The sequence below is a fragment of the Pyxicephalus adspersus genome, chromosome 11, assembly GCF_032062135.1.
Source record: "Pyxicephalus adspersus chromosome 11, UCB_Pads_2.0, whole genome shotgun sequence".
NCBI classification, from domain to species: Eukaryota; Metazoa; Chordata; class Amphibia; order Anura; family Pyxicephalidae; genus Pyxicephalus; species Pyxicephalus adspersus.
The window spans coordinates 44,396,135-44,423,184 of record NC_092868.1 but is presented as its reverse complement, the minus strand read 5'-3'; the positions used below and the strand labels follow the sequence as shown (position 1 = coordinate 44,423,184).

The 27,050-nt window shown below is 40.4% G+C and overlaps 1 protein-coding gene across 1 annotated transcript; it reads right to left on the bottom strand.

Annotated features, from left to right (window-relative positions):
* Positions 1–1,151: 1,151 nt before the first annotated feature.
* Positions 1,152–27,050, bottom strand: RER1 (retention in endoplasmic reticulum sorting receptor 1). Its single transcript, XM_072426592.1, has 7 exons — positions 26,895–27,050; positions 15,639–15,726; positions 14,255–14,359; positions 13,443–13,542; positions 10,919–10,997; positions 7,812–7,947; positions 1,152–6,732 (listed from the first exon to the last, which is right to left on the bottom strand). The coding sequence occupies exons 2-7, from the start codon at positions 15,717–15,719 to the stop codon at positions 6,643–6,645; spliced, it is 591 nt and encodes a 196-aa protein (XP_072282693.1). The 5' UTR covers positions 15,720–15,726; positions 26,895–27,050; the 3' UTR covers positions 1,152–6,642.

Genomic DNA, 27,050 nt, shown 5'->3' with positions numbered 1-27,050 from the left:
AAGAAATCAGTCTATAGTCCTACAGTATGAGATATTAGAAGCTGGCTGAATCAAAATTTTGCTGCATTTAGGGGATTCCAATAGTGAGATCCCTCCACTCTATCCTATCTGAGTCTCAATACTCCTTCAGGAAGGTGAAGCTGGGTACGTAGGCAGATTACATAGGGAGCACCTACATAAGTCCTAGAGTTGCCATACATATTATCACTTGCTGTTGCATTTCATGTTTTTACGATACTGTGTTGGAACACCTAGTTTTAGGACATTAAGGTACTGTAAAGACTTATTTTTTTCCAGTGAACCTGTGGCCCCAGTATTTGCAGCTACAGAAGTGAAAGGTGGTTTGTTTTTAAGCCTAATTAATGCTTGTTAAGAATCTGGACATACTGTAATGACCTGAGCTTGGTTACAGGATCACTTTAAATTAAATCTGTGCAGAAATCAATCTGGGATTTAATAACAGGCGTAATAGACTGGCAGTCAGCTGATCAGACACACAGCCCTTGAGGGAGCAGGGTGGGGAACACCGATACTAATATCAAACATCAGAACGAATGAGTAGAAAGTCTGGAAGGAATGGTCTCGGTATACTTATGATATCCTGTGCAAAAATTAACATTACACACCAAGAATAGCCAAAACTAATTCCAGTGGGCATCTGCCCCATTGCTGTAGGGCTGAAGTCACTACCAGCATTTCCTAGAAAGACAACCAGTGTAATCCAATGTTCTCCCTAGGCCCTTTTAGCTGGGTGCACAACCCGGCACTTTTAAGAAAACCACACGGCTGTTTTTGAGTAGTTACTGAAGAGTTTTCTGGGTTGAACACTGTAATCTACTATAAATTTCCGAACACTGCCCTTTTTAACCAGGATGACACCTCTAGCTGCATTTTTTTAATTTGAAAACCTCTTCATAAAATACAAGAGTTCAAGACCCCAACCTAATGGATACAGCAGATGAGTGGAAATAGGAACAAAGTGTAGCCATCTTTCACTTTATTATAGGGAGAATGAATGTGAAGCCCTTCCTAACCTATAATAATACATTTGCTGCCATTCCAGCATGTCATTTTATTTTAGACATCAGTGTTTGAAAGAAGGCATCACTATCCAATGCCTTTAGAACACAGTCATAAATCACAACAGCATATCCAGCCCAATCCTGTTTATTACAAACCGAGGTACCCCATTCTGTGGCCAAAGATCGGTCCTTACTTTAGGGATGGAGTCTGGGGCTAGCAAAGTTTTTTTTTCTCAAACTGCATTACATCTAAATTCAAAATGAACATGCAAATCAGCATTTTGTACAAAAAAATATTAAAATTAAACATCTGACAGATTTTAGCTCCAGCCCTGTTCACATGTTGCACAGTGTGTATGGGTTGTAATAAAGGGAAGGTGAAACGAAAAAAATATGGTAAAATATTCTCAACAAAAAATTAAATTGGAAATATATATATATTTTACATTTCTTTAAAGTAATTATACAAAAGAAAAACATTGTTTTGAACCATTTAAAAAGAAAATCATCCTATTAATCCTAATGATAACCAACTCTATGTTGTTACTAGCAGAATTTCCTTCAGTCCTCTGTTATGTACAGATGTTGGATCACCAACTATGGTTTCCAGGGGCAATGAACGAGAGCTGTACAGACATTGCTGATTGTTCTATGGAGAGGGGAGCACAAGCAGAAGGCACCCCGCTGCAGCCTTCTCTATATCCAACAGAATTGCTCATTTAGCCATTGGTCGTCTATTGATTTGCCAGGGGAAATCACTCTGCTATGTTGGTGAACAGCTGCACAGATCAGACAACCAGGTACATTCATCCAGCATCTGTACATAAGGGCAGACATCAGGGCAGCTGAATGAGCATGGACATTCTGAACACGGTTTCTTTCCTCAATGCAGAGTTAAAGAATAGGAGATGAGTGTTGCTGGAGGGCATACAATCTTGCACAAATAGATCCGACAACAGTCATTTTATCTCTATTTGTTGCATTGCATTATTATGTAGAGATAGCAGTAGAAGAAAACCTTTTACCAATCAGCTCATCTGCATTACGATAAAACGGCCGTCATTAAAAAAATGCAAAAGTACAGAAAAGTCAAGTTTTCCTTTCCATTAAGAAAGCACAAATATACCTATGACCTGAAGGGGAATATAACTACTACAAGAGATGATTCCCAAACACGGCCAAATATCCTCCTCTTGTCTGCCACATTACAGACTTCTCTTCTGGGGGTGTCTAAACATTGTCTGCATGGGTCCAGCTCCTCTTAACCTCACCTTTCTGATTAACCTGAAGCTGTTAAGGGGTGGAGGTAATGGGAACACTATAAAACAGCCTTTCTTGAAAATGGGAGAACCCTCGAGATAACTTTCAGGTCTTTGGTGAACCCGTTATAAATACTATATACAGAGCTCACGTTATATTAGTGTGGTGGTCAGCGGGAAGAATGCCACCCTTACAGATAGCCAAAAGGACAAACTGACCTGAGAGGAAGAATTAGCTCTTTACCCAAGGAACCCCCTAGCAACCTCTGAAAGAACCTCAGTGTTCCACTGGACCGTGGTAAAGAAACAAAGCTATAGCGTGTCAGCTCTGTGCCTGCGGACATCTCATCCAATATGGCAGCATTCCTAAAATATGGTTAATAGACATTTGGTGTTTTTGGGGAGATTTTTGGTAAAATGAATGATCACTCCCATGCTACTAATTAAAAATCTGCCCCACTGAAAGATTATTTTCAAATTATTTTATCTTGGAGCTCAACTTCAATTCTTTGCTATGTTTTTGTTACACGTTATCAGTAACAGCTGGGTCGCTTGGAATGGAGTATCCTACAATTTCTCACCTACTTCCTGTGACTACAGGTTCTGCCTCCCTATGATGACATATTGTTTCACTGCAAAATGTAGCCTGGTAGCTTATTTTTCCTATGTTTAGTTTCCCATAAACAGATCTGATCGACCCTCCAACCAGCTCTATTAAGAGAGAAGTCATTCAGCTATAATGACTATGGAATGACAATAATGCAGTGTGAAAGCACATTTGATCCATGAAACTGATATTCTGTCCACCATTTTGCCTTTATACAGTTTGTAGTCACTCATCAAACTGAGAACATTTTTCTGACATTTCAGGAAAAATGACATCCTATACTCTTGATAGTAGGGACCTGAAAATGACAGCAAGGATACCACCCGGCACCGGTAAAGCAGAGACTGTAAAATGGGCAAGGCTGTGGGATCGGAGTCATGAGCAATTCTTGGGTACTTGTAATCCAAGTTGGCAAAAAGGTACCATCTCAAACTCTCAATTATGATTTGTTGTTTAATATTCTGGTAAGATAAGATTCCCTATTTCATAGATAATAGTCATAATAAAGCACTTCTCCACTATAGGATTAAAGCTTAGTCAGTACATATATTAATTAGTGTAAAATTTAACTGTTGTCACTTAGCTCTAAGACCAACTGACTTGGCTCACGTTTGTAAAATTCATCCCATTACTAAAGTTACATCTAAAGTTTGTATAATTAAACCCAGACTATAAAATACAACCACACTCTACATATACATGCCCTTTATTTCCTGTTGGGAATCTACCAAAAAAGTTGTGAACTTTGAATGCAAAAGGTGTTGACTATTTTTTGCAAACCCTCTTGCAGACCTTCCCTTGAGAAATCTTTATTTCCCTTCCTTTTCCCCACGGAATAACTGCACATCACCCTAGAGTGAACCCAGAGACAAATAAGACGCAAGGCTACCAATGCTCCTTCCTAGGGCTTACCTTTCTTGGTACCTTTTCACTTTTTGCTTGTAATTTAGATTATACAGAAGTCTCTTTCAAACTTTTTATTATGGGGGAACCCTTTAACGAACTTCCAGATCTCAGGAAACCCCTGCTATAATTACTATAACCACAGCTCACAGTATATTGGCAAGGTAATCAGGAGGAATATTGCCTTACACTGATGGCCATTAGGAGAAATGTCAAAAAGAGCAAAATTGGTTTAAGGAACCTCTAGCTACCTCTGAAGGTACCTATTACTCTCCCCTGCTTGCAGCGCAGCTTATAGAGGTTGGACTGTTCGGCCCTATTGTCAGATAATTTGAGTGAGTGGGTAAGGGGGATTGCTGGATATCTCTAACAAGCTGCCTCAATGGGCAGCAGATAAAAGAGCTGTGGAAAGAAGAATCCCCCCCTTCATACAGCTGGAAATTTGCAATGTTGAATGCTTTTAATCAATTTGGAAAACAGGTAATATATAAAAAAAAAAAATAAAGTTGTGTTAGATGTACTGTACCTTATGAGTATAGGTGGCTTTGGCCAAGCTGTAGTTCCCCACTTCCACTGACATTTATTGTATTAAATGTACTACTTAGCTGGTTTTCAGGTACGATTATGGTTTAACAATTTAACCTGAAAATGTTACCCAATATTCTTCTAAAGAACTGCAAACAAAGAATACAATAAAGGGATTGCTGTAGGATATTACGATCAAGTATATGGTTATGGAGAATAAGGTGAATAGAATCCCCCAAAGCAGGACATCAAACCATCACCTCCCACTCCCATCAGAAAAAATTGTTTTTAGGTTCTAATCCTAAAACAGAAAACAGACACAGGGAAGTAGATTTTCTCTTTGTATATTTATGACTTCATGTTGTGTTCTCCTTAAAAGCGGACATATACCAATATATTACATTAAAGATAAGTTATCAGTCTAACTGCAGTATAAAAATAGCAACAGAAGTACTGAACTGTTTACTTGAAACAGATGATCTCTGCTGCTTTCCCTGAAGATCTTTAAAGCAGACACCTTGTAGTGTGGTCTCTGGAACTGGCAATAGGTGGACTGACATTAAGCCACAGCTTGCCAATCAGCTTGAACACCTCAACATCAGTGCCAGGGCAATGGTCACACCTGACTTTAGGAGGCAGCCGGAGCAAGCAAAAAGTATTTCATTGCTTCTGTTTATGTTGCAGTAGGACTGATAACATAGCTTTGACATCTGAGTATAGATCTGCTTTGAATTCTTTTAAACAGGGACAGTCAAATAAATCTGTGATTATGGAGGCATTCCATATATAAGATAATTTAAAAGCATAGAAGAAGAAAAAAACATTACAGCAATTTCAGTATTACTTTAGGGGTTTTCTTTAGTGAGAAGCTAATCAAATATAATCAGTAAACTCCTAGAGAGAGTACAGGCAATGAACCATGTACAATCAGTCTACAATGGACAGCCCGTAGGGAAAGTCTCATGGAATTGCCAAATCCAGGAAGAACAGCAGGAATGTCATGTCCAATGGTTACTCCATGCCCGATCAACAACTAAGCACTTGTCAAATTAGAAATAACAGGAATATTAAATAAAAAAAAAACAAAAAAACAGGTGTTCCCTATTTTGCTTAAAGCAAACCATCCAGATACACATGGGGTGGCAGCTGCTCTGAAGCCAAACTTCTCTCATTATACATCCATCAATATAATAGAAATGAGGGTTTTAACTCCTTCATGACTGTATGTGTATAAAGTAACAATACATTACTCCGGTCACTTTGCAGTTTAATGTCATACTAGAAGAGGACAGAAAAGGGTAAATAAGTATTAAGTTTCAGTAAATTTAGGTTTTCAGCAGCAGAGGAAACTGTAGGTGCAATTTTTACTTGTGTGGATGGTAGATAAATTAGAGATTTTTGCCTAATTTCTTTGCTTTGTGTTTTCTAGTGCTCTCTACATCTCAATATTCTCTTTTGAGCAGCTTCAGAGAACACCATTAGCAGGAAAGGTGTTCAACTTCACTAGAAAAGCATGGTCTACCCTTTCCTAACCTCTATCTGTGCTTCGTTCAAAAGAAACTACTTGTATGAAAAGCCTCAGCATTTCTGCTTGGCTTACATACTTGCACACTGTAACCACTAAAAAAAGTTTTAAATAAATCTGACTTATAATAATACACACCCATAGCATTTGTTGAGTTTTGTTGTTTTGCAGAGCAACAGATGATTGGTCACCTACTGTGCCCTGTGGTTCCATCCACCAGGCCCTACAATCACTAGGACAAAGTAATGAAGCAATGGCCAGATTAAACCATGGCACGCAGGAGGCTTCCAGACATCCACTCCACCCAGATTTTTTAGGGGTTGTCTGCAGGGAAATGCATTGGGCTTGGCAGACCACCGACAGGTATTATTGATTTTGTAGGAACCTTTTTTGTTTAGTTGTAACAATGTTGCTCCTAGCTAACCACTTCAGTAAGCGTTCACAATCAGTAAGCGTTCAGGAGAAAGGCAGCTTTTCACACAGACAATTTGTTTTTTTTTGACAGGCTTTCTTACAGCCTGCTGCAAAGTGACCAGTTTACTCTAAATCTGAGTGACTAGAATCATCTCTTCCATTTCAGCTGCCTGACTAATCCGTACACATACACAGAGAAAACGCTCTGTGCAACTAAACGGCGCGTACATCTTAAGAAAAGGTGCACTGCCATTGTTTAAAAACATCTAAGCTCATGTGGATAAAAAGGCATTGTTACAATGGCTCAAAACTGTTTTTCTTTTTTTTTTTTTTTTTTCTTGGTTTAATTTTTACATAAGAAAGTCAAAAAGAAGGTGATAGTTTCTTTTAACTGGAGAATGGCTTGCTGGCTTCCTCCTTTCCTTTGTATCTCCGTTTCCCATGCGTGAATGGGATGTATCTGTATTTAACCATGTGCTACAAGATAAAAAAAAAACAAGTAGTATTGTTTAGTCACAAGGATAATGTATGTTACAGAAGAAAGACAAAATGTGACATTCTGCATTCAATATCTGTTGTCCACATCTAATGAATTTAATCTATAAATGGGGATGGAAGACTATTGGTCATAGTAAAAGATGAAAGCTCTGAAATTGACTGCCTGTAAATCCTTTGAAAGACCAAATACTGATAGCTGGCAGGGAAGGAGAGATTACCTAGTATGGAGACAGTCAAGGAGAGAGTTCCATCCATAAAAACAGACTGAGTAGTTGACAAGGTAGTTAGTTAATTTGGTAAGACCCGAGAATTGCATTACTGTCTGGGTCACCCAGGGCAAGTGTTTAAATATAAGGGGCATAAATGCTTGTTCCGCAATCACTTAGCACTGGAGAGTACGCTACACACTGATCAAGAATCCTGATGAGGTGGATCTCAGAATGGTCAATGTCTACTTTGTTGCAGAGCTAGGCTAGTTGAAAATTTCTCTGGGAGTGTCACATGCCAAGTCCCTTGCAGCGGGCTATGGTTCACCTGCAGGCCTCAGATTTCTAGTTTTATATAAGAGAGGAGAGGACAAGCATGAAGCATCTGTACATGGCTTAACACTTCTTGAAGTGTCAGACACAGAAGAGTCTTCTAGAGACAGTTTCTTGAAAACCTAAATACCAATTACCCCCCCTAACGCACTAATTCTTTGTATTGGACTCAAAACAGCTATTTTGTATTGAATCTAATACAAAATTATTCAATTAATTATTTCCCGGCGCTCTTCCCGCCCGCACCAACGCATGCACAGACGTCACCGGGAAACCCCGGAGAGACTCAGCATTCACTGGCTGAAGATCAGAGGAGGAGGACGTGTCCCCATGACCTGTGGGGACCAGCAGGACGCCGGGGGACAGCGACGGAGCAAGGTAAGTGAGTTTTCATTACGTTTTAAGCGACCCCGAGTGTGACTAGGGATTGCAGGTAAAATCCACCCCGAGTCACACTCAGGATTACCGCTAGGGGGGTTATTATCCAAAATTCAAATTAGAATATAACCCAGAACTTACCTTTATTTGTCTCTTCATGGTTATACAGAAGAGCATGATAAAATACATGACAAGGATAGGCCAAAATACAGGGACGTTGAATGCATCAAAGAATGTGCACACCATGGCAACGACGATTCCTTTTGTGGCTGAGTGCCTAGAAAGCAAAGGTGAAACAGTATTATTCAAAGCACACATATTTGGTTGTCTTTAGGAATAAAAACTCATGCTTGTGACTACTAAATAAAAAAAGAATACCCTTTCCCTGAACAAGAGCTGTGCTCGCAAATTTTTACATGCAATGCCACCTGCTGCGGACATCTATAGTATTCTCCTCAGTGTTCAACCCCCAAACAAATGTTTTTTTAGCCAGGTGGGAAGAAAATGTAGGCGGGTGGCAGCCCCTGTATTCTGATTCAAATCATCAGTAACCAACCAAAAACAGCCAGGTGGTCCGCCCAGCTAAAAGGTGCTGGGGAGAACACTGCTTGTCTACCCATACAGATGCAGCAGTTCTCTGTAACCACCTGTGTTAGAAGCATTTACTACATGAATACTCTAAATATACTACCAAGTCCGAGCTCTGTCAGTGAGATGGATGCTTGAATTTAGAGGATATGAATCAAGTCAAACAACTCAGAATGAAGTATGGGTATTACTAAGCTGTGAAAGTTTTTCCTGCTGTTTAAAACAGACCCCATCACCCCATCATTTATTTGAACAAAAATCTTCTCTTACAATTATATGTGCATTTATCCTTTTTTATGAGATAGGGAATACAAAGATAGTAACACCCTTCTAGTGGTTTCTTAGTTGCCGGCCCCAAATTTTAAATGAGAAATTAGGAGAAAAGCTGTTTTTTTTGTGGAAAAAGTTAAATTGTATTTATCATTCAACTAATGACAAGGTGCAAATCACATTAGTACAACTTTAAGCAGAACAATACGTTTCAATCCTGGCGTGTTTAGCCGATAGGCTTCTTCAGGGGATGCATTGAGATCATAACAGAATGTAAGGTGAGACAAGCATAGTTCTCAAAAGAAGAGAAATATATGTAATTCATAGGTTGAAGATATTGATTGTGTATGATAAAAGGTATTCTGCAATGTTGGTAGCGAGGAACAGTAAAACAGTTGAAGATAGTTCAATCATGCTGACAGGCGTGATTGGCCCTGTTCTGCCAGTATACACGCGTGTCAGCGTGATGCTACATTAAAGTTTATGTAGGGATGTAGGTTACCTGGCGTACAAAAATCTCCGCATTAGCAAGAGCTGGACTGAGCAACTTTGTAAAATGTACCATTTTTGGAAGGGTATATACTGATATTTGATAAATATTTAATTTTTTTAAACATCTTATACAGGGTGAATTCTGACTGTGAAAGTATGCAGAGATGTCTGCTAGGAAATCCCAGCTCTAGATCTACTGGCTAAGGAAGAAGGCAATGCACCTTCATCGGAGTCATTCAGCTGACTCATTTAGTCATATAAGTGTCATTAAGCAGCAGACACTTATAATGCTTCATAAATGTAACGCTCTCATATTTTTTTTTCTCCAAACAGTTTAAAAATGGTCCTCTGCTCATAATTTACTTTTTCTAAACTTGTAAACAGCAACCCTAATTCACTGCTTACATTAGCACAAACGTCTTTCAGCTGTTATGCTTAATTTGCGGTTGCCACAGGAATCTACACTGACAGGTTCACTGACACTATGTTAATTGCAATAAATGTATTCACGTTTATAAATGTATGCAGCAAAATAGTGACAAGTTCAGGTAAATGAGGTATAAAACAATGTGCCCAATATAACACATATTCTAAAGCATGATATTATCACTATGCCCTATTCAAGCTGCAACAATGCAGAAAACACTATACATGCAGGATTTTCTCTGAAGGCCTGTTGACATATATGACAGCTGATTTCACTGTGCTATTTTTACAACCAGCCAATTACATACAGAAACTCCCACTCCTTTTCTGGTTCGTTTGGTTCGTTATGACTAGTATTTTTCTGGTTTCCCTACTTTTCTGATTTTTTCTCCTAAAGGAGTCCCACGCAGAGAGAACACTAATCTACCTTCGATGGTGGTACTATGACCAGCGGTGTGTTAGCTCCTATTGCAGGGAACTTATCACTGACAGCTCCTGACTCATGTATGTCTGATAGAACTCTTTATAAAAATGTGAATAAACTTGTCATGTGCTGCTTAGGTAACATGTCACTCCCCCTACCAATCAGTGGAAACAAGCGAACAAAGCATTTCCTCCTGCCAGGTTCTGTATTGGCATGAGCATCCGCATACAAACACAACTTATATTACAGCCAGCATCCACGCATTCAGCAATGGCTTTACTTACCGATCTTACAAATCATACAACACACATATTGATATTTTGGGTTTCTTTGATTAGAACACAAAAGTCAATTTTCGGTAACTACTGCACTAATGTTATTAAAGAGATATGTACAACTTTAATGATTTAGTTATTAATAGGGAATGTAAAACATTTTGTTGGGAGTATTTCTTGGTTTACAGTCAATTGTCACGGTTAGACTATAAAAAACCCTTCCTTGGTGTCTTCAATAAAATTGTCTGAATTAAAAATACATTCGCACAGTGAAATATGCTGCTTAGTTGCTCAGATTGCAACAATGTGATCACAACCAAAATAAAAATGAAGACAGGTGAGAAACAGGGCAACAGGGCGTTAGGTGTCATATAGTTTGTATCACTTTCCTTATCTAATACTTAAATGCATTTTTGAGCACATAACCTAACACACCACCTCCCACCCTCCTGGACTTTGGAAAATACAAACAGGCTAGGGCCAAAGATTAAAGTGGAACCAAAACCCGCTATACCCACCATACCCTATTATATCACAGGGCCAGAATGACGTAACTCCTGCACAAACGCACGGGGGTTCATTCAATCCCAGAAAGGTGAAGCCAGGATAGCTCAGCATTTTTGATCAGGCAGGTTAACCGTGCCTATTGCAGAAGGATCCTCGTCGGTCCTTTTCCGTAATAACGCACTACCCGACTGAAACAATTTTTAGTGGAACTTTAGTTCTGCTTCAACTAATTCATGTAAGTCTAGACACACGAAAACAAAACTCACCAAAATTTAAATTCCGGAAGCCGTCTAATAAATGGACGGAACTCTTCGTTTTGTTTTGTCGGTAATGAAGGCCCCTCATCTACAGATACAAAATTAATTATATGTAAATACACATACACAGTCTGTATAAAATCAGAATTAGCATTTTGGCAGACTTTGATTTGCAAAAACAACGTAACCAATGCCCTTTGAAATGAAATCATTTGTAAGAATCTAATTTTCCACTCATATTATACGAGTGCAGATTTACCTCCTAAGGATAGGTAGGTGCTTTTTAGTTTAGGTCTTTCCCTGTCAGAGTATTATTGCCAGCCTGGTGTCAGCCTGTAAGACACCACAAAGGACACTTTGTCTCCTGAAACCAAGTCTGGCCTGATGGATGAGGGTAAATCTGTCAGTTATCGAAAGCTTTTGTTTTCTTTGATATAATCCTCATAGCATTTTTGTTACAAGAGAGTCTGGAGACCCAGGAATGACAAAGGAGATGGCTATACAGTATGACACTTTTGTTCAGTTGTTTTAGGGTTGGTGCACAAGGAGACATTTTTATACTTCAGACAGGAATTTTTTTAGAAAACAAATTGGTGATGCGCTTGTGTATACAAGGCCTTAGGCTATGTACACACGCACGAATATTGTCGCTGGAATCAATATTTCACGATCGTTTTTAACGTCAAATGACTGAAAGATAAATGTACATACAGTGTCGTTTTGGAAAGGGGAGGGGGAAGAAGGAGTGGTACCCCACTGTACCCTTCTTCCTTCACTTCCATTGCGGTTGATCATATTCTGTCGTTCATGTATCCACCAGGACGGATACATGAAGGACCTCTGTACACATGTCAAATTCCTGTCCGAGACCAAGCCCAGCAGCAGCTTGTATCAGATGAGAATCTCCTGACGTGTACGTAGCTAAAATAATTGATGTTGGAAACGAACGATTAACGACCGATCATTTGATAATCATTAACAAAAAAAAGTGCACAAAGACGCCAATGAACGAGCAATGTAGCTGGAAACAAACAACCATCCTGGTGGATCTGTTTGGGCGACGATTGTTCGCTATCTATCGTGTGTACAGTCGTATAGTGATTGTGGATGGTTCTGCAGTACACTTTCTCCAGTACCTGTCACTTCATGCATCGTTTAGGCGTTCATATCTAGTGTGTGTACATTATTGGTGGATTATACTTGTCTTTTTTGTTACAGCATGTACAGAATCCTGCACTATACGATTGTTCAAAAAAATTGTGAATAATCGTTGATCTTTTAGTCTGATCTGTTAGTCGTTTGTTTTCTAACGTCAATTATTTCACGTGTGCACCTAGCCTTAGTCTTTTTACCTACATTCTAATGACCTCATTTACCAGCTTTGTGATTGTACATCTTAGGGTTAGGCACACACAATATAAATCTGAAGGTGATTCAGCAGATGAGATTGTAGCACTGTTAAGACTTGAATGGGACCGTAAACTGCAAGAAGCACTTCTGGGCATTTCTTTTAGGTTTTAATCCATTATGTAAATATTAGTGCAAACTACACATATTGTATTGGATGTACTGATGAAAACTGACCATTTTAGTCAAAAACATGTTTGGAATGAGAGAATTTAGCACAAGTGTGCAGTGGTTTCCAAACAATTAATTACCGATAGGAATATCAATCAGATAGTTTAGCACTAAATTGGCAGTGGCTCAGTTTGTGTGCAAAAGGTTCATTGAACACACACAGCATTCAAGTGCATTTATAGGCAAAACTGAACAAAGAATTTATTTAAAGTATTCAAATATTGACCCTGAAAATGAACTTGTATTTCAAAAACTCATTTTATATCTGTGCAGCTACAGGAGTTCCCATGGGTTTTAGTTTTCTGCTACCGCTCTTTTTTTCTAAGGAACTGAAGATGTAAAATCACTCACCACCTCACTACTTGTGACTGCTTATCTTTCCTTCTCATGTAGATACATGCTTAGTGCTAAAATGAAGGGATGTTGGGAAACGTAGCCTGACATCTATTGTTCTTTCTGCTTTGGGTGTCAGATGGTTGCAAATGATTGACCATTCCACTGGCTGGATTCAACGATGAGGGGAATAGATGTAATGCGGCCTAATTGGCCTTAAGATCAATATTCTGTTCACCACCTTTTTCTATACACTTGTTAACCAGAGTCTGGTACAAGTTTGGGTTTATTTGGGCCTCAAATAAACTTTACAGTAAGATAGTAAGAAAAAGGTTGCAAAAGTAACTCAAGTCAAACAGAATGTACATATAAAAAAACAAATGGCACAATGTTACTCTATCTGACAAGGATATCTTGGTGCTGGAACAAATCCATGTATATATAGGCAGCCAGCATTTGGCAACTTTGTAAACACTGGTACTGGCAAGGTATCTTGTATGGGAGGTAAAATATTTTGGGAGACTTTTGCCAATATATGGCCACACCAAAGTTAACAACATTTATCATCAATGACATTACACAGTTGTAAAGAGTTCAGTAAGTAAAAAACAAGATAATGTACCTGAATCTTCCATTAAGGATGGGTCTACCTTTGGGGATAAAAATGCTATGAAGAGATTTAGGTGGTAGATACCCAAGGCATATGTTACTATGTACCAACCCTGCAAAGAACAAAAAAAAAAAAACAAAACACATGAAATAAAAAACACAACAGTCTTGAATAAGTGTCAGAAGTTACAGCTAAAAACTAGCATTTTTTAGACATTCCACGCTTATTCTGGATCTTGAGCTTATAAAGGAACCACAAATACAGCACATATAAACCTCCACAATAAAAGGTCTATGTTATGTAGTGTATTGTGGGACAATGGGAAGGAGAACAAATACCTGGCACTATACTTATATTGATGTCTTCTGGGTTACTTTAGGAAACGTATTATGAGATATAATATTTATCACATTATATATTAATAGCATTGTCATGTCCACATTTTGCACCATTGACTTATTGTAAACGTTCACATTTTTAATTCATATTTGGTTTATTGTTTGATATTTAGGTAGCAAAGTGCTGGTATGTTCTATAACACTGTATCCAAATACCCCATTAGGAGATATTTTCTCAACAGCAACTTAGATTGACTTTCTAAACCATATAGTTTTTTTCTAGGGTGAAAGTGCAACTCATTAAAGGATTCATTTTTTCTATCGCAGATTAGTATTTTTTATTGTAAAACTGCACTTACACATTATTTACCAAGCTCTATTTGCATACAAAATTGCAAGTGGGTGAATATTTGATAAATACAAACATTGAAATTCCTGTGAACTGCATCTTCAATAATGTTTGCTGCTACAAATAGCAGGACATACCTGTAGTATATACACCCTTATCATGTAGAGCATGCTTAGGCCCATAGTCAACAGCCATCGTACTGCTGTGTAAGGTGTAGATTTGTCTAGCCACGACTGGTAAATCTGGAAGAAAAAAAAGAAAACATGTTTCAAAATGTGGTGCAATGTGGGCAGCACGGTGGCTCAGAGTTAGCACTCCAGCATTTGTTCTCCCTGTGTCTGCGTGGGTTTCCTCCCGATACTCCGATTTCGTCCCACATCCCAAAAACATGCAGTGAGGTTATTGGCTTCCACCCAAAAATTTAGTTACCTCAATTACATGATACCAATCCACAAATATTATCTACCAAGCCTTTTTTTTAATGTTTGTGTAATATATAAAAAAACACAAACACTGGAACAAGTGTAACAGATCTGGATCTATTTCTGCACCTCTCCTTCTGGTACTTATTTCCCCAACAGATCTCCACTATACCAAGGATCAACTCTGATTAGAAGAAGCAAAGAACTGCCACTACCAAGATGGCAACTCCAAACAAAGACACAGTGCAGATCAAAGAATGGTACATCAGTAATGGGGAAAGAATCAGCTGCAAGAAGACCACAGGCAATAATATTGACTAGTCCTTTGCCTTTTGCTTGCATTTTCTGGGCACAGCTCTTTAGGAAATCTGGGAAAAAAGCTTCTTTGATAGCAATGGAAAAGGTTAACGTGTATGTATAGCTAAAACCTATTTGGAGAGAATAGGTAAGTGTTAAAATCCCTATCAGGTTCTTTTTATGCCATCTCCGTACCCCCGGGGAGATTTTTCTTCCGCTCTCTGCTCAAAAGACACAAGTTAAAGGAAACCTTCCAAAGTGAGCAGGATTACACTCTTAGACAGCTGTCCCCAGAATAGGCGTCACCACAGGAATATTTCCTCTTCATCTAGGGACAACTATAAATATAAGTGGGACAAAATATATTTTTTTCAGAACACGAGCTTCCAGCCCTTCCATTTACATCTACATTTACAAATCCCAGTCAAAAACACATCTCTCCCAACGTTGTGCAGCACAGACTTTGTACAGAAAAATCATCCAAAAACTGAAAAGATGATATCTGTGCAGAACGTGTTCTGAATAATTATAGCCTCTACACAAACAAGCTTTGCTAAAATAAAGGAGTGGAATTATTCATGTTCTAAAAGTGACACGTGTACATTAAGGTTTCAGTCCAAACAAGTAGACACATGACAAGCTAAAACAACTGCATAACCCGGCTCTATTTTCAGAGCCAGGGGTATCAGGAATAAATAGGAATTTTTAACACATGTATTAAAACCAAGAGAATGTTTTCATTATAAAGCCCTGCATGTAGTCATATTTTAGTAAAAAATATAAAAATTGGCATTGTACTTACCTGCCCTAACCTTGAGAAAAAGCGAAATACCACTGAGGGCTTGCCATGAACTGACTCGCCGATACTGTCTCCTTCTGACATTCTGTTTCTGTGAAAATGCAAACATTTATTATGAGCTGTGAAAGATAATGGATGGCATTCTACATATGTGAAGAATAAAGAAAAATTGAGCAAATAAAAAAAAAAAAAAATGTAGGTACAAAAGAAAATCAGTTGGACAAAATCGTGTTGTGCTCACTATAACCATTTGCCATTAGGTTTACTTCTGCAATACACAGTCTGCACCTTCAGGAATCCTCGTCACTATAATGTTGGCAGTAATCCCCCCACCCCAGAAATTTTTGGGAAGAAGCAGGTGGTCAAAAAGAGTGTGTGCGGTGGGGGGTGTGAAAGTGACAAATGTAGTGTTTTCAGTTGTTGTTGCCATAGGGATCTAGTAACCCAGTGGTCCCCAAACTTTTGTACGTCACAGACAACTAAATTTATGGACTCCGGACAGCATATGCTCGGGGAGCCGTGTGTCACGCAAAGGGGAAGAAACTTCCCCCATAGTAATGGTATGATACCAGAACCCACCCACTCTCCCATCACAAGTCTGAGCCTGCGATGTGTCTGGAAACACAACCCACCGCCCTGAGCTTGTGATCCATACGGGGGACATGGTCCGGGGCTCTGGCCGGTGCGCCCCCCAGCAGGGTCCTTCTTCTGACACCGCTGGGGGGTGCACCGGCTAAAGTCACGGACCACCAAAATGTTCTCCACAAGTTGGGGACTACTGCAATATTCCCTATAACTCTGGCAGTTTTCCACCATTCCCCTATACTTTGTTCCAACACTCTAATGCCCACCCTCTTAATATGTCTCATTTTAACAACACCTTTGTATTATGTCCCAAATGTCCAATGTCACTGTGTTGTGACCCAAGTTTTCAGAAACCATGCAAAAACAGCTAGGTGGCTACTGCAAAACGATGGCAAAAAGGGGGCTGGGGAGAACACAGGGTGGAATGTGTAACAAAAAAGGCATAGTGCAATGATATTGTAAAATCCCAGACAAAATACTAAACACATTACACATGAAGAAGGGTCAATAGAATAACTAGGTATCCCATTTGTCCTTTTCCCATAGGCTCTCTGTGTGTACAGCAAAGTGTAATCCTCACAGTCTATCAGTCGGTTACATTGCCATTGCTGAGCATTTTATTGCTGTCTCTGTCCCTATTGCAGACTTTCCTTTGCTTGTTTCCTGCTGAATCTGTTATCAGCATAAAAGTAATGCCTTGTACACAACAGCCAATATCCAATCTAAAGGGCTAGTGGAACCCAATCGACAAACAGGGTCTTTTTTTGGTTCTCCCATCAGATTTCTCTGGTAGATATTGATTGAAACTACGTAAAGGTGCGTACACACTTCCAATTTTTATCGTTCAAAACGAACGACGAACGAACGACGAACGATCGATTGGGCAAAAATCGTTCGTAAAAAAAGTAACCAACGACGCCGACGAACGACGGAAAGTCGTTGGAAACGAACGACCGGACCGGCGGATCGGATTGGACGACGATCGTTGAACATCGTTCGTGTGTACGATCGTTCGTTAATCGTCCATGGTCTGAGCATGCGTAATGAACGAACGTTCCTATACGATCGTTCGTAGATATCGTGCAGGATCGTTCGTCGTTCGTTTTCCAACGATAATAATTGGAAGTGTGTACGTAGCTTAAGTCAGTTTGCATGTTTGAACACTTAAACACATCTGATTGCTTTGGGATTTTCAACTAATTGATTAGCAATAAGGACATCTATTGGATCAGGCAAACTCAAAATCTGCAGCTCATCTGCTTATGTGTATAAGGTGTAAGTGAGAAATGTGGTTAAATGTATCCTTTAAGCCAACAAGCTTTACAAAATTAAGGAAGTGAAAGCACCATCTGACACGTGTACAATAGGGTTACAGAAACAACCACACACGGCAAACTGAAGAAAAGCTCTATTTATAAATGGGGGGTATTTATTTATAAATGATGTTTATTGTTCATGAGATACTCTGCCAAACCCTAACTGGTATATTTGCAACCAGCATCTTACAGCGTATATATTTTGCAGTAAAATTATCGCCAATGACAGGCAGTAAATGGATTCTCTTTAACACAGTCCTAAAAAATAGGATATACCGTATTTTTCGGACCATAAGACGCACTTTTTTTTCCCCCTAAAGTGGGGGGAAAATCAGGGTGCGTCTTATGGTCCGAATGCATATTTTTTTACTTACCTGTATCCCCGCCAGTCCCCGCAGCCAGTGTCCTCCTCTGTGTTCCTGTGTCCCAGCGTGCGGCACTTGTGCCCGCCCACGAAGGCAGCGCCGATTGATTTCATGAATGCCGATCGGCGCCGCCTTCATGGGCGGGCACAAGTGCCGCACGCTGGATCTCAGGGGAAATCAAATGAATTTTTTTTTTCTTGTTTTCCCGTGCGGAAAACCTGGTGCGTCTTATAGTCCGGAGCGTCTAATGGTCCGAAAAATACGGTATCTCTATTTACTGGATAGCAGTAAATTCCTACGAGGGTTTCTAATCCTTATCAAGTTAAGTTTTTAAATAAATGATTTGGGAAGACAATAACTGTAGGAGAAGATCTCTATAGACGCTTTTATTATATGATCAGCTTGAACTGCTCACATTTGTTATCGGCTTTGCAAGAAAAACCTCAGCATTAGTCCGTAATGATGTGATAGGGTTCTCTGTTAAGTCCCTAGTTGGGTTTAGAAAAGATGTCCAGCTTTCTTTGAATGACACATCCTGTCCATAGAAGACCACCAAAGCAGGGTGTGACGATTATTATAGAAGACCATTGAAAAGCATTGGGTTTTGAAAGTTGCCAGTGAAAATCCTATCTGCTCTGAGCAGTGGTGGTCACGTCATTGTTTACTGGTTGCATTGTTAAAGCAACTGATCAACTTGGCTTTATTAGTGAGACATAGCATCTGATCTGCAGTGGGAAGGTAAGTGATTACACTCAAAAATACTAAACCTTCAACATCAAAACTGGTATACAGTGTACTCCCCAGCTCTTTTTAGCTGGGCGCACCACCCAGCACATTTCAGTAACCACCCGGCAGCTTTTGTGTGGTTTCTGAAAAGTTGGGTCACAATACAGGGGCTGCCACCCACCTATAATTTCTTCCTACACAGCAAAAAAAATTCTGGTTGAGCACTGACAGATATCTCTTCATAAAGTATTAGTGTAGTATTTCTCATGCCCATACAGACAGAAGTCACTGTCAACTATATAACATTTTTTAAAAGAAGGAAGAACAATGTTAGGAAGAACAACATTCTGCTAATTGAGTGCAATAAAAGGCATTTCATAACCCAAGAGACCGAAAGGCCAAAGACACTCCGATAATTCAAACGTTGACTTCCTCAATGAAGTATACTCGGCATTCTGAATCCCTACGGACACACATTAGGCAATCGTATTGTGACACGCTTGGGCTTATCTTTATTAAGACTCAATGAACATCAATGACTAAGGTAGAAAAACCTTCACCCACTAACAAAAACATGGGACATATTGGTCAAAAAGGGGTCTAGCCTTATTCATCAATATACAAAAATTATTCCATGTTTGGTCTAAGATCCAAAAAGTAAACTGTGTTCTCCCCAGCCCCTTTTAGCCGAGCCACCCGGCACTTTTCAGTAACCACCCAGCTGTTTTTAGGTAGTTACTGAAGAGTTGGGTTACAATAGCCACCCACCACCCGTCTACAAGCTGCCCAAGCAGCTCCTCTATGCACTCACCCCTCATACCCTAAAGCACACAGATCCTTTCATAAACCATTCATTAAACAGCAAACTCCAAGTAAACATCCAACACAGAGAGCACACACACTCTATATTTGTATTTCTGTCTATCAATTGCTAAAATTTACACAGCTTCCCGCAGTACAAATACGTCCACCAAGTGAGGGGGCTTGAACTTTTCCAATTACTTACTGGTCCTTTCAAACCCCACCCTGTAACTAGACAGTGAAAAGAATAGCAGCACACCGAGTTACCTCTTCTTTCTATTCCTATCAATATGATCCTTGTGTGTGTCTTTTCCTTCCCCAGTCTTGGCTTTGCTCAATACACTGTTACAATAAACCTCAAGAAAGTCAATTAAGGAACGTACACAACTGGCATTAAAAATTACATTTAATGATGAATAAATGATAATAACGGAACTGAAATGATTATTATGTTTTTAAATTTGCTTTTAACCCTGCTATTTATTTTATAGATAGGGATTTAAAACATCTAAAATTTATCTAAAGCTTTAATGAGATAAAAACATTCCATTTGGGTAGCAAAATGTGGGTTTGGCAAAATAAAAAATTTTCATCTTCTTCAGTTCTAAGAAATCCAAAGTTTTTTTCAAAAGGTCCTTCATTTCTAAAAGAGAGGTGCAGCCTTCATTTTACCCATATCTGGTGCAATCTTGGTGTTATTATTACACAGTATTTATATAGCACCATCATATTACGTAGCGCTGTACAAAGTCCATAGTCATGTGACTAATTGTCCCTCAAAGGAGCTCACAATCTAATGTCCCTACCTCATATGTCATTACTACAGTCTAAGGTCAATTTCCGGGAAAGCCACATAACCTAACTGCAAGTTTTTGCAATGTGGGAGAAAACAGGATTACCCGGAGGAAACCCACGCAAACGGGGAGAACCTGCAAACTCCATGCAGATAGTGTCCTAGCCGAGGCTTCGAACCTGAGACCTAGCACTGCAAAGACCAGAGTGGTTACCACTGAGCCACCGTGCTGCAATGAATGTTAATCCAGCACACCAACATATGTCTGTGTTAGGACATGTTTGAGTTTCCACAATACCCACGCAAACATGGGGAGAACCTGCAAACGCTATGCAGATAATGACCTGGCTGATATTCGAACCTGGGACCCAGTGCTGCAAAGGCCAGAGTGCTAACCACTGAGCCATCATGCTGCCCACCGTGTTATGGTGAGAGAAGCGTCTGCAGCCCTTTAAAAGTAGAGAAGCCTAAAAGGGTATCTTATGAAAATCTGGCTTTTTTCTACATAGACTGGTATAAAAGGGAAAAAGCCAATCACATAAAATACTGTTTATTGATAATATTAATAGCAGCAGTGCACAGATTTCAACTGCATTGAGACGACAGCAAAATTAATGGAGTAGTGTGGATGATCCCAAACTACTTTCCAGCAGAAGAATCTTAGAGATTAGGCACCTTCCAGTCTGTCTTCAAACAAAACATTAGTGCCAAAACGTTAGAACGTACGAACTGATATTTTCCTATCTGCAGACAGTATTGACATTTTCTACCCTTTGTGGGAAGCAGAGTAGCAGATTTGTTTGCAATGTAGAAATGAGACAAGACTTCATTGAAGGGGTGATACTTCACACTGCCAAGCTTCCAGCACATAAACCAACGTGGAATTCCAAGCCATTCTTGAGATGCATATTTCTGCTAAGCAGGGTGATCACAGGGGTGTTACGATCTGGTTTACCAATACTGCTTTCCGAGTCGGCCCCTGGACAGGCCTGACAACACCAACACATAGAGACAAACAGGTAACACAGACATTTCCTTGCTCTGCTCGGTGGCTAAGTGAGTAAGAAATGTACATTACAGGAAAAGTTTACCAAAATGACTATTTCTTTTGCAGATAAAGCAGTAAAAATCTTTGTATTTCAACAGTGTATAACCCAGGAGTCTGTCTGTAGCCTTGATGGATGTCTTTAAAATGGAAGCAGTCTATGTTCCTAAATAAAGAGAGGAATATGTAGGTTAACCCCAGGGTTCCTACACAGATTGCTAGGGCTTTCTAGGAGCAATTTGAGCCTCTCATGGCAGTTTAAGTGACACCAATAATCTTTTTGGCTATCTGTATGAGAGACATCCTTTCCACTAGCCAACAATGTAAGAGGCATTCTTCCTACTGACCACCACACTAATATACTGTGTGCTTTAGATATAGCAATTATAGCCGGGGATCCCTGAAGACCTGATATTTATGTTAAGGGTTCCCCCAGGTTATAAAGAATGAGAAACACCGTGTTGACTATTGTGGAAACTCAAACATGTCTTAACACAAAGACATCTTGGTGTGCTGGATAGACATTCATTGCAGCACAGTGACTCAAGGTTAGCCCTCTTGTCTTTGCAGCGCTAAATTTCAAGTTCGAATCTCGGCCAGGACACTATCTGCATGGAGTTTGCAGGTTCTCCCTGTGTTTGTGTGGGTTTCCTCTGGGTACTCTGGTTTCCTCCCACATTCATAAAACATGCAGTGCGCTATATAAATACTATGTGATAATAACATCAAAAAATTTTAATGGCACCCCAAGCATACCATGTAGAGGCACTGCAGCACAACAGTGCACATTAATGAAGCAAGCACTACATTTGTAAGCGATGTGCTGCATTTAGCATTTTCATCTGCATGGCAATGTGTGTGCATACCTAGTGGTTACAATCTTGAGGACAAAGAACTAAAAAATTGTCTTAATTCATGTAAAAACTATCTGATAATTATAAATCCGGACTGGACAAAGTGATGGAAATCTTTGTAATGGGCACACAGACAAAACAGTAGCATGAGAAAATGTTCTAACAATGTGTTGGTTGTCAATGAATTCCTGTCCTACAGGCAACCACACAATTTCCTGTACAGAAGTCAGAGATAGAAAGTGAGGTAAATCTACCAAATGGGATGCCGGGTAGTAAAATCTGATAGAACAGGTATATTTTCCCATCCGGAAACAATGTTTTTCTACCTTTTAACCATGGGGGAACCCCTAAAATAATTTTCAGGTCCTCAGGGAACCCTCTGCTATATTACTATATATACTATACAACAGCTCACAGTATATTAGCATGGCGGTCAGTGTCTCTTACATTGCTGGTTGGTGGTAATAATATCACCCTTACAGCCAAAAAGATCATTGGTGTTATTTAAACTGATCTGAGAGCCACAAATTACTTCAAGGAACTCAAAGCAACCTCTGAAGGAATCCAGGGGTTCATGGAACCCTGGACTAAAACTAAAAGTCCAAACAAACCATGCAAATCCTATTTTTAACCAGAAAACATTGTTATCCCTCTACAAAACGTATGTGTTACTGTGGACATTACTTCTCTAAAGTTCATGTAAAGCCTGTCGGCCCAGCCAGACTGGCTTGATGCAGAAAAGAGGATTCCTTCCTTAGATACTACCGCCTAAAAAAAAACAAACTTTAAATACCTTTATCTATGGTCATATGGCCAATATGACATTCCAGAGCTTTTGCATGGCCAGGGCCGTGGATGTGTAGCAGCTCACCATTTCATTTATAACCTATGGGCTTAGGCTGGGTACACACGTGCAATGATTATTGGCCAATATCGGACAAGAATCTGGCATGGGTACACTGCTTGTCGTTCATCGGCCAAACCACCGTCCTGGGGTATCCACGGATGATGGACAACAAACGCTCGTAATACAAGTGAAGGGGAGAGAGCGCAGTGGGGTGCCACTCCAATGTCCCCCCCCCCCCCCGTTCATTCATCGTGCAATCATTAGTTGTTGAAATGGATTGTGAAAGATCCTTTTCAACGACAATTATTACAGGTGTGTACATAGGCTTACAACATTTGTAACAATCATTGCCAAGGCAACACAATGGGAATTGTTACCAAGCTTGACAATGGAAGCCTGATGGATTGCTGTGCATTGACAGATAAGGGTGACAATGCGACCTTACCATACCAATGCACTTAGGAGCTGGTGGTTAGCATCATAATTGTAGTACACCAGTGCATAGAGATCATAGAATCTGGTGGGATCATCATATAGCTACTCTGCTATAACCAATAACTAATGTAAAATGAATTCACACTTGCATTTAAGTACTAAAAGGAACACTTTTTAGGGGATTTTTTTGTTTGCGTTTACCAACACTTTCATTCCAAGCCTTAAGCTACGTACACACTTCCAATTATTATCGTTGGAAAACGAACGACGAACGATCCTGCACGATATCTACGAACGATCGTATAGCACCGATCCTGCACATAGAGATAACGACACGATCGTTCGTAGATATTGTACACACAATAGATACGATCGTTTGAACGATAGAGGAACTATGTGCACGGCAGGAAAGTGAACGAACGTTCGTTCATTACGCATGCTCAGCCCATGGACGATCAACGAATGACCGTACACACGAACGATGTTCAACGATCGTCGTCCAATCCGATCCGCCGGTCCGGTCGTTCGTTTCCAACGAGTTTCCTCGTTCGACGGCGTCGTTGGTTACTTTTTTACGAACGATTTTTTGCCCAATCGATCGTTCGTCGTTCGATTCGAACGATAAAAATTGGAAGTGTGTACGCACCTTAAGCTCTATCCACTAGCCCACCAAAGACAACATTCTTACCCACCATTAAAGCCTAATACATGGGCATTGGAGGATTTTCACTGGAAACAATCTTTTGTGATCATTTCCAGTGACAACTGAATGAACAAGCGCTGTACCCGCAGTTATTTTATGGAGAGCGGAGAGACGAGCAAGCAGTACCCCGCTATGCATTTCTATGTAAGAGAGGCAGTCAGTCTACTACAGTGTACTGACGAACGATGTCAGAGGACTGCTGTACAAGTACAACTGCTTATCTCAAACAACTAATATCTGATGTGTATATGCAACTTAACATCCTCATTGGCCATGGAGATGAGAAGTGGGTGGAGCTTTCTCCCATAAGTCAAGAAAGCCAAATACTTTAAAGCGAGATCTTTCAGAAAAGTGTGGAAGCACACGAGCCTTTACATAGCGCCATCATATTACACAGCGCTGTACAAACTCCATAGTCATGTCACTAACTGTCATTCAAGGGGGCTCACAACCTAATGTCCCTACCATAGTCATATGTATTTAACACAGTCTAAGGTCAATTTTGGGAGGGGAAGCCAATTAACCTAACTGCATGTTTTTGGAATGTGGGAGGAAACCAGAGTACCCAGAAGAAACCCACGTAAACACGGGAAGAACCTGCAAACTCCATGCAGATAGTGTCCTGGCTGAGATTCGAACCTGGAACCTAGCTCTGCAAAGGCCAGAGTGCTAACCACTAAACCACTGTGCTGCCCACATATTCTAAGAATGCCGAAATCAGGGGTAAGAACTGTATCTATATGAAGTGTCAATTTACAAGCACAGGACAATCAGCATGCCAATGAATAATGGTGGGTTGTTGACCTTAGATTTCCCCAATTCTGTTCTGCAACACAAAACACCTGTTGCAGCTGTCACTTCCACAAACAGGGAAGAGCATGGGTGGGTAGGCTACTTTACCCAACGCCGTCTGCAGTACAAACCCACTTATTCTGGCACTGGGGGTGCCCTGATATAGACATCAGACAGGCCTGTGTGAAACGTCATAGAGCTGGGTGGGCCATAGGTACAGATGGGCAGGCCAGGATTTGTAAATGACAGCCTAGTGAGATCTATTGGCAGCTGTGGTGCATTTATAGGGAGCAGGAGCCCACCCAAGTATTCTCTGGTCCTCCAGGGCAGCAATCATAAATGACATTCCTTAAAGCGGACTATCACCAATATTTTTACTTTACATAAAAGGGTAGATAACCCTGTGTGCAAAAATGTTCTTTTTTTTTTTTTCTTGCAACACAAAAAAAAGTGAAGCGCCTCTACTTCTGTCTTCCAATCAAGACAGAACGGGAGTGTTCCTTCTGCGCATGTCCAACCTCAGGTATACGAAGAAGGGGAGTTTTTTTTTTTAGATTGAAGAGAAATAAATGCCGATCTCATACATGTGCAGTGAGGTCGGCACTGTTCCCCCCGGCTCCCTTTAAAGCAGGCTACGTTAGCCAATCGGGTGACGTAGCTAAACCGGAAAATGATGGCAGCACCCACTGCTTCCTCTAGGACGATTGAGGGATCTGCAGAATTAAATGGAAGTGTGATTTTTTTTTTTTATTTTCACCACATGCCCGTGTCTTAGGTTGCTAACCCTGACTTAAAGCATACCTAAACTCAGCAATTTCACTTTACATAAAAGGGTAGACAACCCTATTATGTAAGGTAAAAATTCTGTTTGTTTTTTTGTAAAAAAAAAAAAAAAAAAAAAAAAAGGGCGCAGCACCGCCCCGTAATTCTCAATCAATAATGAATGGGAGCGCAAAGCCTCTTGGGATACCTACATCACAAATCCCGGGAGGCTTTTGGGTGCGCATGCCTGAGATGCTCGGGCATGCGCAGAAGGAGCCTTTTCGTGACAAGGGAAAAAAATGCCAATCTGAGACTTGTGCAGTGAGATCGAGGTTTTTTTTCCAACCTACATCACCCGATCTCACGCCTGCATCGGGTGTCGTAGGAAGATAAGAGAAAAAGATGGCAGCGCCTGGCACGGAAACAGATGCCGGGATGACGCGGGACACGATGGAAGACACCTCCAGACCAATCGACTGCACTGCCGGATTGAAGGTGAGCAGAATTTTTTTTGTTTTGAGCATTTTTCAGTTTGCTTCCTCTTTACAATGGCTGCCACATTTACTATAGCAGCCAATATTTACATTCATGGTAAACACAGGAAGGGGGGTTACATTGCTGCAAACTTCAAGGGCACCAGAGACCTGCTATCTGTACACGATGAGATGTGGTGTGTGACAACCTGAGCTCCATATGGAAATGACATGAGCAGGACAGCATGGACATGACATGTGTAAGGCCCATCTCCAGTCCATATAAAAGGGGGCATAGTGGAGGATGAACTGCAGCAGTCCCATACCTGGCTGCATAACACAGGCCCCCATGTGACCCTGCACACTGCAATCCTGTGACCCCAGAAACATGACAACTGCTAGAAGGGAAAATATAACACTATAATATAAAATGCCTTACCGTGAAAAAGGCAGAGAATGCGAGCTTTCCAACCCTGATTTTACAGGCCCTAATGCGGCTGGGACATGTAGTCCACTGCCACTATCCTGCAATGAATGTAGGGAGCGTCCTGACTACATTTCCCATCATGCCTTTCAGCTGACCAACTCACTTCCGCCTCTCTTTCAATAGACGCCGACGAGGCAGGGCGAGGGTCGCTGAAATGGGGTGACAGGAAATGGCCATATGGAAACAGCCGATATATATGAACCCTGTCGTGTATAACCGTGTACAGTGAGGTACGGTGTGTGCTCATTATAGGAACAGGTCGTAATTTCACTAACCTGCCTTCTCCTGCCCGACTCGGAACTGCCAAGAGCTCCCGAAGCTACACGTCACTGATCCCGCCCACCGGGAGCCAGGCATGAGCAGCAGAGGGCATCCATGAGAGCATCGTCTATGAACTAGTTTGGTCTGTTCTAGCTAGAGAGCTCCAGATC

Coding starts and splice junctions, on each gene's coding strand:
- RER1 (XM_072426592.1), bottom strand. CDS start 15,719: ATGTCAGAAGGAGACAGTATCGGCGAGTCAGTTCATGGCAAGCCCTCA. Junction 10,998..13,442: donor ATCCTTAATGGAAGATTCAG/GTACATTATCTT, acceptor TTGTATCTGTAG/ATGAGGGGCCTTCATTACCG. Junction 6,733..7,811: donor CCATGAAGAGACAAATAAAG/GTAAGTTCTGGG, acceptor TTTATCTTGTAG/CACATGGTTAAATACAGATA.